Here is an 11,876-nt window from a genome sequence, read left to right as displayed (position 1 = left end):
TTCAATGAAAATGAAGAAGTTGCACAAATTCGATAACTTCCGTGCTGCAGTCTGCAATCTGTTCATTAATTAGTTGCTTAATTAACTGATTGCACATCATCGTGTTTGCCCAATACTGAAGAGTCTGTCCATGACAAACATTGTTAATTGAAATTGTTCATCGCAAGAAGCATTAAATTTTAATTGACTCCGCAGTGAAATTTATGTGAATCGTCTTCCACTTATATTTCTTCTTTATTTATTTATTATTTATTTTTTTTTGAGAGTTCGCAAAGTGGAAAGTGGAGGAAAGTGTTTCGCGTCTTCTCCTCCGCCCCATATGGAATTTCAACTGCATTCCTCGAGAGCGAATTTCTTTTCACCTTGCATCGAAGACCCGTTTCGATAATCTTTTTATTCGTTCTCTTATATTTCGACTTCTTCGGCGAGACAAGTGTCTGGCGGATAAATAAATAAATCACGTTACGTAAACCGTGATGATGATGCACGACGAATTTCTTTTGCTCTCCAATTCGCGTTTTCGAAACCGCAAATATAAAGAGAAGAAGGAGGAAAATTGGTTCTCATGTGTGGTCTGACTGAGCACACTTTCATCCGTGTAATTTACAAGTAGTAACAATAGTTTAATTGTGTTCGGATTTATCTTGAGAAATGTTTAGTTATTCATATAGATTTTTTTTTCTGTATCCTTGTTTGCAGGTGATTATTGCGATCGTTTGCTCGATGGTGGCGGCGGCGGAAGCCGAGGCGAACCTCTCGAACGACATCAGCGTTCCGTCTTCCACTCCCAATTTGGATTCGGATCTGAGGAAGGCTCTTCTGAGGGCGTTGAGCGAATTGGAGAACGAGGAAGCGTCGGAGGGACGGTCGGGTTCTTCGACTGAGAGGTCCGAGGATAGGTTCATCGAAAGGGCTTCCGCTTCGGCGCTTTCGATCATCACCAAAGACGAGCACGTGACCGAGGTTCAAGCTACGACAACTTCAAAACCGATTGTGGTTATACAGAAGAGTTCGGTTTTTCAAGCGACGACTCCGGAACCTGAGGATTTCGTGACCAGCGCTACAAGCAGCTTCGTGAATTCCAATGTCAATCTGAACGGCGTTACGATTAACGACAAGAGATTCACTCCAGGCGTTAAAAGCGTTTCGATAACACCCAAACCGGAGACTACGACGGCCATAACGACGACCACTGAGGAGAGCGAGGCTAAAGTTGAAGATGTGCAATTCTTTTCAGCTCCTTTGGTCGCCGCTTTCACGGTGCATCAAGACGCTCACGGACTTCCCAAGAAGGTGGAACCAATCTTCAAGACGCCTCAAGTAAAACCGCCGAAAAAGGAGCACGTCAAAGCGCAGATTTCCTTCCACGAAAAGCAGAGGGCTTTGGAGGAGCAAGTGTTCAACTTGCAGCAGCAGCAGAGGTACCAGCAAGAATATCTTTTGCAGCAGCAGCAACTTCTGATTCAGCAGCAAAGATTGTTGGCCGAAAAGCAAAGGCAGCAACAGAACAGCCAACCCTTCCATCCAATTAACAAGCAACAACCTAATCAAGCGCAAAACGAGGTTCAGAACTTCGCAAGCACCCAGCAATTGCCGAATCAGTTTCAAGCCAACAAATTCCGACCGGAAAACACGGTAGTTTCTTTACAACCGAGCATCACCTACACCCAAACTAGCCAATTACTAGCCCAGATATTACCAATAAGAAACGCCGTGGATTTCCACACTATTCCATCTTACCATCCGTTGAATTCGCAACCGCAACCACAGCAGCAACAGCAGCAAACCTTCAACTCGTTCCAAAGCTTTCCCCAAAGGCAAAGCAATCGTGTTTTCAGACGCGAACCCACCACCGGCAATTTAGGCTTCAACCAACAATTCCAGCAGCAGCAGCAGCAATTCCCCCAGCAACAACAAACGCAAAACAGATTCTTCAGATCGAACGCGGAAACTTATCATCCAAACGTTAACCAGCAATTGAACACTTTGCTCTACCAATCCGGTATTTCGAGGAACGTCAGGCAAAACGAAGACCTCAACATTGTCTCAAAGATCCTCTCCTACAACGTCGGCAGGCAAAACTTCTAAAATCAATTTAACAAAAAAACACAATCGAAGGACAGAGAATTAATTTCAGGTACAATTTATAATTTATAAGATTTCCAAAAAAAAAAAAATAGAAAACGAGAAGAAATCAAATGTTTGTATATATATATATATTTTTTCTAAATGTACTTTATTTTACGACTGAAAACGTTATTTTTTTTTTTATATATGTTTTGTGTTACCTCACTTTGTTTTTTTTTTTTTATATAAATAATTTGTTTTGCCTATTTGCTCCAACTTATTTATATTTGTGTTACCTCACTTTGTTTTTTTTTTTTTATATAAATAATTTGTTTTGCCTATTTGCTCCAACTTATTTTTTAAGTCTACTTTCGTATTTATATGTAATTATTAATAAAAATTTAATAATAATTAATTTATGTATTATTAATAAAGATGAATCGTTTGATAAATATGTGAAGTGTGTTGATTCAAGGTCGAGGCGTGACCTTCATCCAGTAATCGGGAATGGACACGGTGATTCCGTTTACTTGGTTATCCGTGCACGGAGGTTTCTCCTTTTCGGGCATCGATAACGTGAAGTTCTGCATGATTCCTGTCACCATTAAGAACATGGTGTTTCGGGCGAAAGTTTCCCCGGCGCACAACCTCTTTCCTGCTCCGAATCCTAACGTTAAGTCCTTCTTGACTAAATGTCCGTTGGAGTCCAAGAATCTTTCAGGTCTGAAGTTTTCTGGATCTCCCCAGAACTCTGGATCGTTGTGCATGGCCCAGATGTTGGGTAACAGCAACGTGTTTTCCGGAATGAAGTATCCGGCTAAGGTTGTGTCTTTGGTCGCTCTCCTACCTAAACCTAAAGGTACAATAGGATCTTTCCTGATCATTTCGCGAAGAGTGGCTTCGATGTAGTGCAAGTCCTTGCGATCATCGATGGTCGGTAATCGAGATCTACCTACAACCTGATCAATTTCCTCTTGCATCTTTACCTGAATCTCAGGTTTATTGATTAGATGAGCGAAAAGGAAGTTCAAGGTATGGCCAATCGCCACCGGAGCGGGAAACATGTAATCCAAGGTAGTGTACATGAGTTGATCTTCTCCGAACGAAGTATCAGTTATGTTGTTTTTCTTTAAATAATTCATTTCCGATAAGTAAGTGTCAATGAAATCTCTGTCATGACCTTCGATATAAGACTCTTTATGTTCCTCAATAATAGCCTATAAGAAAAAAATAGTTATTAACATTTACTAATTGTGAACATTAACTTGTACTTACTCTGACAAACTTGAAGAGGATCTCGTTCTCCCTGAACGAATGATTCCAACCAAAGTATTCCGGAGCTATGTATTTCAACCATGGAGTTGCTGTGATGGCACTTCCTGTGCTATCAACGGATTGCAAAAAATTGGTCGCAGCTTTTCCGATTGTTCTCAGCTCCCTGTAATCGTCAAAGTGACGCGTGGAGAGAGGAAAATGGATGCAATTCAAAGCCGGTCCGAAGAATACGTCGGGCATCTTAACAATACCTCGCTCGACGCATACATCCTGCAGATAACACACTTTAGAATACGTTCATTTTTAACTATTTTTTTATTATTATTACCGAATCGCAGGGTTTCGGTTTACTCGTGAAAAACTCGATTAAACCGCGCACCTCCTCTGCAGCTCTGTCCTCGATCCCGGAATCGCGTCTACCGAAGCCGTAATCCCTCATGTGTCTCAAAGAAAACCACCTCTGATCCCTCCAGAATTCACCATCAGAGAAGAAGATTCCTAATCAAACAATATTTTTTCTCTTGAAATTTAAAATGTTATTGATACAAATTACTTTAATTCAAGTAATAAAGACTTACCAATTAATCGACCTAATCCTCGGTTGCGAATGATTACGGTGTCTGGCCTTCCGGAAAATTCCTCTCTGACCATGACCTCCTTAACCAGATCGTATTTGTAGCAGCTGGCTACTAGGAATTCGCCCGTGTAGAAGCCAACCACGTCCGTTTTGTACTTCTTCCCCAGCGACATCAAAGCCTTGTGCGGATACCTGAAGTTCTCCATCTTCAGGTGGAACAAGCTACCCCAGAACGGTAATTTTGGAGGACCTGAAGCGAAGCGTTGCGTAACATGATGAAAGCAAAAGATAAATTTTTGTTATCGAATACCTGGCGGAAAGTTGTCCGGCCTCTTTTTGGCTCCATTGAAAATGTAAACTAGCAGACAGACGACTGCGATTACGAAGAGCACGGAGAACGAGATCATTTCGACGCGTTTGTTAATATCTGAGTGAACTTCGTTTCGCATGCACTCTGTCCTTTTATATTTCCACGCTCATTACAAATCCATGAAAGTGCGCTAAACTGAATTGGGTTAGAAGCTTTATCTTCCGAATGATAAAATGAAAATCAGGAACAGTGTTGTCTTTCAGTTTATATAATGCATCATCACTTGTTACCGAAAATAATTCTACATATTCTCTATATTTGGGGCTGAAAATTCCTGGATTTATTTATAAAATTATTCTGTAAACTATTGTTTATCATAAAAAAAAAAGTAAGTCTCTTTAAGTTGCTTAAGTATGCATATTTTTTCAATATATTGCAAAATTCTACAATTGCAATATTAAATTGGATCGTAGTAAACATTGTTAATGACAAACGAATCCGAACATTGTTTATTGAATCGAGTACGCATTTTGATTATTTCCTTTAAACTTTGGAAATATTTAATTAAAAGAGTAATAACTTATAATCTTTATTGTGTTTATTGATGCCCTGCGATTCCACTATTTCCATTGACTGTGAATCTGCTGCTATCCTTAACACTTGTCCATCGACTTGACTGAAAAGGTCCATATGCTGAACCTCATTCATTTCACTGTCCATCTGTGATGAACGATGGCCCTATTGCTGCAAGCACCGAGAGGGCCCACAAAGGGCTTGTTTTTTGACCAGGATTCGAACCGGCGCCTACGAATTAGTGGGTAGGGCGACTTAACCATTCGGTTATTAGTCGATCCAACTTGTAATCAATTATAAAATGATAATTTTCATACCGATTTCCCTATAAAAGAACTGCTCAATTAATCTTTAAACATCTTACCACATTCAAATAGGAAAGCAGTGTTCTGACCCAGAAAAAATCTGATGTCAACAACAATTTTAATAAATAAATATGCATTATCAATGTTTTGTTTAAGTTAAAGAACAATAATATTTACATAAAAAAAAAATCTTAAAATAACCAATTATTATTTTGTTCGTCAATATTCTCACGAAAATAATAACAATGTTTTACGAGATTAAGAAATATTTCCTTAAACATTGTGCATCAATTTGTTTATTTTAACCGTCAAGAAACAACAAAAATATTTTTTAACTTGAAAGCACGTCAATAGTAACAAATTTGTTTATTTTTAATTTTTATTAATTATTTTGAAAAGAAGATTTGGTCATTTTCATTAGGTTTTTCTGAAGAGGTTTAACTTTAACTTTGCAGAAAGTGTAAGTGCATACAATAAATCCTTGGTATTTATTGGTGACCGCTACAATTTGCCTTGTAGGAATCACCGGACAAGGATTGCATTCTGATGTGGTAAAGGTTAGNNTTTATTTCCTTGTCCCGATTGTTAACTGTATATTTCATGGGTCATATCGATTCATTGATAAGAACCCACTTTCATACTGTAAGAGCAGACGAAGACAGGAGGAGAAGGAAGAATAATTGCAAGTGTTTACTTTCCATCTACTGCATTTGTGTCAAGTACACGTTGAATAAACGTCGATCAAATTAATCTGTAATTATGAATTGTCGCATTCACAGTTATTATCTCTGATCCTGTACGTTTATCAGGTTTAAAGAGATTATTGAGTATATTAGAAGATTATTCAAGTTTTTAGTCATAATTTTATATAATTCATAATACAATTACATCAAAGTTTGGTAAAGTTAATTAATCATTTAATTATACAGGTATCCCCCGACTTACGAACTCCCGGACTAACGAACAAAATTCTGAAAGCTTTAACTTGTTACAAGGAAATATATAGTGATAAAAAATTAACTGTCCAAACAAAAATTGATAATTTCTTTAATAAAATATAAAATTATTGGAAAATGTACTCTTTGTTTTATTGCATTTGTTTCTTTTGTCGTTTTTTATTAAATAATTGTGATGTCTTCATTGAAAAGTATTTGTAAGTAAATATTTTGTTTATTTTAATCTATTTTTTCAAATTTATGAAGTCATTTATACGGAATTTTACATATATAAAAGTAAAAACCATGACAAAGTGTGGTAAGATAAGTATATTTCAATTTGTTTATTTTTTTAATTTTTTTAATTCCCCGGACATACGAACAAATTCGACTTACGAACAACCCTTTGGAACGGAACTAGTTCGTAAGTCGGGGAATACCTGTATTCAAATATGACATAAGAATAGACGTATGATGACTGGCGTCGAGTAGCTAAACTACAGAACTTCAGAACAAGTTGAATAGATGGAGCTACAATATATTTTGAAGAATCATTAAAAATGTAATACAAAATTTATTTATCCGTTACATAAACATATTCGCATTTGAAAAAACTTTGTTTAATAAACACAAATTAATTGATACAATTTATTTTGTAACTGTTTTAGTCTATAACAATTGAACTAAAATAACAAAAGTTTTCAATTAAATGCATTTAGCATCACCAAAACATTTATTTTAAGAATTATAGCGTTCATAATTTCGAAATTACTCAAAAAAAATTGAAACAATGTCTACTTAATTTATCATCAACTGTAGATTTTTTTCGTGATCTAAGTGTGAAATCGAAATGTGCAGCAGGTGTATGTAAAATTTACAGGTAGAATTTATCCAATTAACTCTATCTCTTCATAAAATGAACTACATTACAATAGCTATAACCGTTTTTTTTAATAAGCATATGGAATAAGCTATGGTCAAAACTGTAAGATAATTAAATAGATTTACGCAATTAGTGGTGATGCTTAGTTCCATCAGCAGATGCTTCGAAAGCAATTAATTTTATTTAAACTGTTGAGTAGACGCGGTAAATAAAATTATTTTGTTTACAAATTTAACCTAATTTTATTTGGACAAATTTTGTCCAATATAAGTTAAATGAAAGATATGTGTATTTATTGAAGAAACAAAGTTAATCTAATTAAGATATTTAAAGATTTTAACCTAGTTTTAAATTATTGACTACCTTAGGTAAGTATATTTATAATTGGATTTAAGTATGAAATGGCTTTGATTCGTTCAACAGTAAGTATTTTCCAGCACATTGAGAAATTGTCAAAAGTGAACATACATTTATTTATATAAAAAGAAATAAGTGGATTTAGTGATTTGGTTAATCTGAAGTAAGTATCAATTATTAGTTATTCTACAAAATCTGTGTATTCATTATAAATTTCAAGTGCGTATATACTGAAAATGTTACCTGCTCTAATCTTTTCGGTTTTAGTTATGATTTTATGGAAGGCAGTAACAGTGGAAAGAAATGTGTTTATTGCAGCATAAATATTTATAGTTGTTGCTGTACCAGGTCCTTCAGAACATAATGTGCATTGACGGGTGGCGCCTAACAGGTAGAAGATGTTCGAACAGTTAATCAGTTCCAGACGATGGTTTTTATTCAATGGAAGAGCCGTAAAGAATCGTCCTGTAGTAAAAGTATGGTATGAAAGAAAAAACTTGTTTTCAAGTCTTTGAAATATATCAATGATTTTTAGAAGCTTGGGTATTTGTTGAAAGACACAATTTAAGGGATGAAATTTGAAAACTACACTTCGCTAATATTTGCTAGAAAAAGTTAGGTAAGTAATTAAAAAAGAGTCAGCGAAAAGTAGGAATAATCTGTAATTCGCTGCTGAAGGATGTGCAATAAGTTGTTGACAGCATTCGAGGAATGTCTGATCTTTCTGCAGAATAACAGCGCCAATTGAAACCTGATCTTTATGATAAGTATGATATTTATATTGAATCTCTAGGGTTTATACGATGCGAGATCATGTTGTATCTTTTGTCTTATGGAATATAATGGTACATTGTGTTGCGTTGTAGCAAATCGCAAGTTGTATTTGCTGTCTGCGATACAATGTGATATGTTGGTTTATATAATGGCTCAAGCAATCCATAGGAATTGGTAATCGCGTTCATAAACAAGATGCGTTTATTGTGCGATCCAATTGTAATCGTTTTTTTTTCTTCATATAAACGTTGAAATCCTTTTGGAGGTACTATTTAAGCTATTCTCCAATAGTTGTTGGTTGGATGGATGGATGGAGTAGAGGTCGCCACGAGAGACCGGAGGGAACCGGAATGCGTGTTTGAATGGGGTCTAGACTGCGGGCGCTCCGGAGTCGCAAGTTTTCTCCCATTCATCGGGCGGTTTCAGGTGCGGAAGGACTGAGACAGCTCTCGCGCGCGCCGTCGTTTGAAACTCGCGGAAGGACAAGAACCTCGCGCGATGCGTGCTCTAGTGTCGAAGAAGTGCTGCTGGTGCTGAAAAAGAAATATTAGTTGGAAAAGGAGGAATTTTTTTTGTTAAAAAAAATTTATTTTATAATGTGTGCCTGAAGTGATATGGGGTGCTAAGATGCCTTTCGTACAGAGAGTGATAGAGCCGAAGTACCTGAGCAGGACGAGCCTGTTCGACGCCGATGGCAAACCGCTCGTGGACGACGGAGAGCTCGAAGCTGTGACCAACAACACCTTGAGCAATGCCCTCAGACAGCTCGCTTCTTTGGTCCTCGTCGCCAACGACATCTTCAACGATCTAGGTGGACAGCTGAAGGGCATCACCGAACGGTCGCAGAGGCTCGGCGCGAAGCTGTCCAACGTCGAGAAGAAGGTCGCCGATTTCGATCCCAAGAAAGTCGCAGTCCGTAAGTCCGGAATTTCTTTAACAATCGTCGTCCTTGAATCGTTCTATATACATCGCTCCGAGCCATACCTACACACACACACACACTGGATTCATTTCTTTTCTTCTTCTTAGTTGTTGTGTTGTTTTGTTTGCTATACCTTATTCTTCTTTATACTCCTCTTACCTATACACCATTCGCAAATCCAGATTGCGGCCCACAAGGTTGTCCGGTCTTCGGAATCCTCTCCCGCGCGCCGAAAACACATTACGCAACGATCATCTCCACATCATAAACTCAATTACCTCCTTAATTGATAGAAGCAAATAGACATAAAAAAGAGAAGCACCTCCATTCACATTCAATGACAATTGGCCTTCATTGCATCAAACACGAGTGCAAAACAAAACAATTACAGATATAAATTTCCAACTTGAAAGCAAATTGTAAATATTCATAAAATTTGATTATAACGCGAAGTAACAGAAGTAAATGTAACAGAGCAATATTAAAAAAAAATGCGGTTTAATTACAGCTTTGTAAAGAACCGGCCTTCCGCATCCTTAATTCACCTTTTTTTTGAACCATCTTAATTGAGGAGAAAACAATGCAATAAAAAAAACGATAAGTTGATTAACCCAATTTTCGACGCGACCTGCATTCCGATATATCTTCGCAATGTTTTTTTCCATTTCGGAAGACTCTTATCTTATCACATCGCATCGGATTCGGAACGTTTCAATCGTCTTAATATCTCATTCTTGTGTCTCTCACCTTCGTTCTTCTGCTGTGAATTTCGTTTCTCAAAATGGAAAGTTCATCGTTCACCTTTTGCTGGAATCTACCTGCGCACGAAGAATCCTTACAGCCGCCGGAAACTCACACACACACACTCTCACGCACATCCTTTTGACAAAAAAAAACTATTATTATTATTGCCCGTTTATATAAGGTGAGAAGACGTTTCTCATATAGATTTGCAATTTTGAATATTTTTACGACTAATTTGGATCTATTTTATTTTGGGTGGAATCAATTTGAATATAGTAGATCGTCAAAACAACAACTTGAAAATTTTAATATGAGTAATCTTTTCATCTTATTCAATCGATTATTTTTGAATTAGTTAAGCAAATTGATTATGTTAATGACTGTCATAGACAACTCTTCCTTGATTGGACTTGCATAATCCGAACTACTTTGTGTTTTAATCTCGAGCATTAAGACATTATAATATTAAAGTAATATATTATTAAAAGGATTAATTTACGTGTACAACTAAGTCTAAAGTTACAAATAAATATTTATTACTACAATGTTTGTATGCTCATAAGAGATTAAGTAAAATCATATTCAAATATTTTTTTTAAAGGTAAAATATAAAACGTTGATGTTTATTTGACCAACATACGCGTTTCGATGCGAACACGCCATGCGGACTATACGAACTAGCGGTTTTTCCATAATTGGATTTTACGAAATTTATATATGGGAATTCGTCTGGGAATGATGGAAATAGCATTTCATAAATGACTACCTTACATAACGAAGCGCAAACCGATTGCTTGTTGTGATTTCTATCGGCTCGATGTTTCAATGCGAACACATTAATAACATCCGTTGGTCAACGTTCTTCTCGTTTATAAACCATCGATCTCCTCTCGCATTGCGTAATACGTGTGCTGTATCAACGTCGCGAATTACATAATAAATACAAAGTTGAGTAATTTATATATTTTTTTTATGAAAATACGTGCGTGCGTTCGAAATTCACCTTCGTCGGATGTAAATGATATTATCCATAATTGGAAGGGAAAAGAAGACGGGAAGTCGATTATAAGAATTGTCGAAATTAATCGGAAAAGAAGGAAGGAAGCAATTAAATTTCCGTTTCCTTCCTTTCCATCTCGTTCCATTTCTTTTAAGTTCTTTTAATTGCTTTGAATGCGAAGGATTAATTTGCGGAGAGCGTCGAAACATGAATATCATCATTTTTTTACGGTCTTCCTTTGTCGCTGGATGTGGTCAAAGGCTGAACAATGGCAGTCGATATCTCAGAAGAATGGTAATCTTTATTTCATAATTAACGGAGCGGTTTTACTGCGTCGTCCCATGAATGAAACCAATTTTGAAGTTTATCGAGTGTTGCGTAACCGCACCACATAAATTAGAATACTTCTTTTTTTTTACTTCTTCTCATCTCTCCTTTCCACTCTATCGCTCTATTTTCTCTATGAGGCGACTCCAAGCTATTTCAGTACAGTTACAGTTTTTTTTATGAATGAAACCCACGATGTTTATTAAATTCATTTGAAGAAAAGTACATTTTTCGATGATTGTACTATAAACATCAACAGATCACATTTTATGTAGTTTTCAGTACAGTTTCAGTAAGTTTTACTAACGTTGTGTTTACTAATAACAACTGATGATTTTGAATGAAAAAACCCACAATTTTTATGAAATTAATTTAAAGCCAAATACATTTTTTTCTATGATTATACTATAAACATCAAAAGATCATATTTTTGTATAGTTTTCTGTACAGTTTCATTAAGTTTTACTAAAATTGTGTTACCTAATAACTAAAGAGACACAACACTCTCGACCTCCCCTTTAGAAAATATAAATTATTTTTATTGTTTAAATTTTCATAGTGCCGTCAAAATCAATTTTTATTTGGGTTATTATTGTCATCGAGTTATTCTTTTTTAGTTAAATTTATATTTGTTTATAGGAAGATTTCCGATGGGAAATCGTTCCGCTCCATGTTTTTATTTTGTTTTTTTTTCTAACAAAAGCATTCAACTTATAGCCCAAGATGGCAGGTTGTGAATGAACAATAAAAGCTAATAAAAAAAAAAATATATTTTGTGTATTTTATTAAATAAAATATTAGAAACACTAATCCTGTAATTTGCCTGG

The 11,876-nt window shown here is 36.0% G+C and overlaps 3 protein-coding genes across 4 annotated transcripts in view; 2 read left to right on the top strand and 1 right to left on the bottom strand.

Moving 5' to 3' along the window:
- The first annotated feature begins 723 nt into the window (after window positions 1-723).
- Window positions 724-2,088, top strand: LOC108556941 (transcription factor SPT20 homolog). Its single transcript, XM_017913294.1, has one exon. The coding sequence runs from the start codon at window positions 724-726 to the stop codon at window positions 2,086-2,088; it is 1,365 nt and encodes a 454-aa protein (XP_017768783.1).
- A 448-nt stretch (window positions 2,089-2,536) lies between these two features.
- On the bottom strand, window positions 2,537-4,530 carry LOC108556974 (probable cytochrome P450 304a1). The gene is made up of 5 exons (XM_017913338.1): window positions 4,230-4,530; window positions 3,921-4,169; window positions 3,671-3,840; window positions 3,343-3,612; window positions 2,537-3,284 (listed from the first exon to the last, which is right to left on the bottom strand). Exons 1-5 carry the CDS (start codon window positions 4,366-4,368, stop codon window positions 2,538-2,540), a joined length of 1,575 nt encoding a protein of 524 aa, XP_017768827.1. The 5' UTR covers window positions 4,369-4,530; the 3' UTR covers window position 2,537.
- Window positions 4,531-8,359: 3,829 nt separating this feature from the next.
- Window positions 8,360-11,876, top strand: part of LOC108556983 (Nance-Horan syndrome protein) — a 49,246-nt gene continuing 45,729 nt past the window's right edge. For both annotated transcript variants that reach the window (XM_017913356.1, XM_017913348.1), the window contains exon 1: window positions 8,360-8,972. In XM_017913356.1, coding sequence (XP_017768845.1) covers window positions 8,684-8,972 — 289 coding nt within the window. In that variant the 5' untranslated portion in view covers window positions 8,360-8,683. The remainder of the gene's footprint in view (window positions 8,973-11,876) is intronic.

This window comes from Nicrophorus vespilloides, unplaced genomic scaffold (assembly GCF_001412225.1).
Source record: "Nicrophorus vespilloides isolate i.1.1-1 unplaced genomic scaffold, Nicve_v1.0, whole genome shotgun sequence".
Taxonomy (NCBI): Eukaryota; Metazoa; Arthropoda; class Insecta; order Coleoptera; family Silphidae; genus Nicrophorus; species Nicrophorus vespilloides.
Note: the sequence above shows the minus strand (reverse complement) of the source record. Positions and strands in the feature narration are given on the sequence as shown.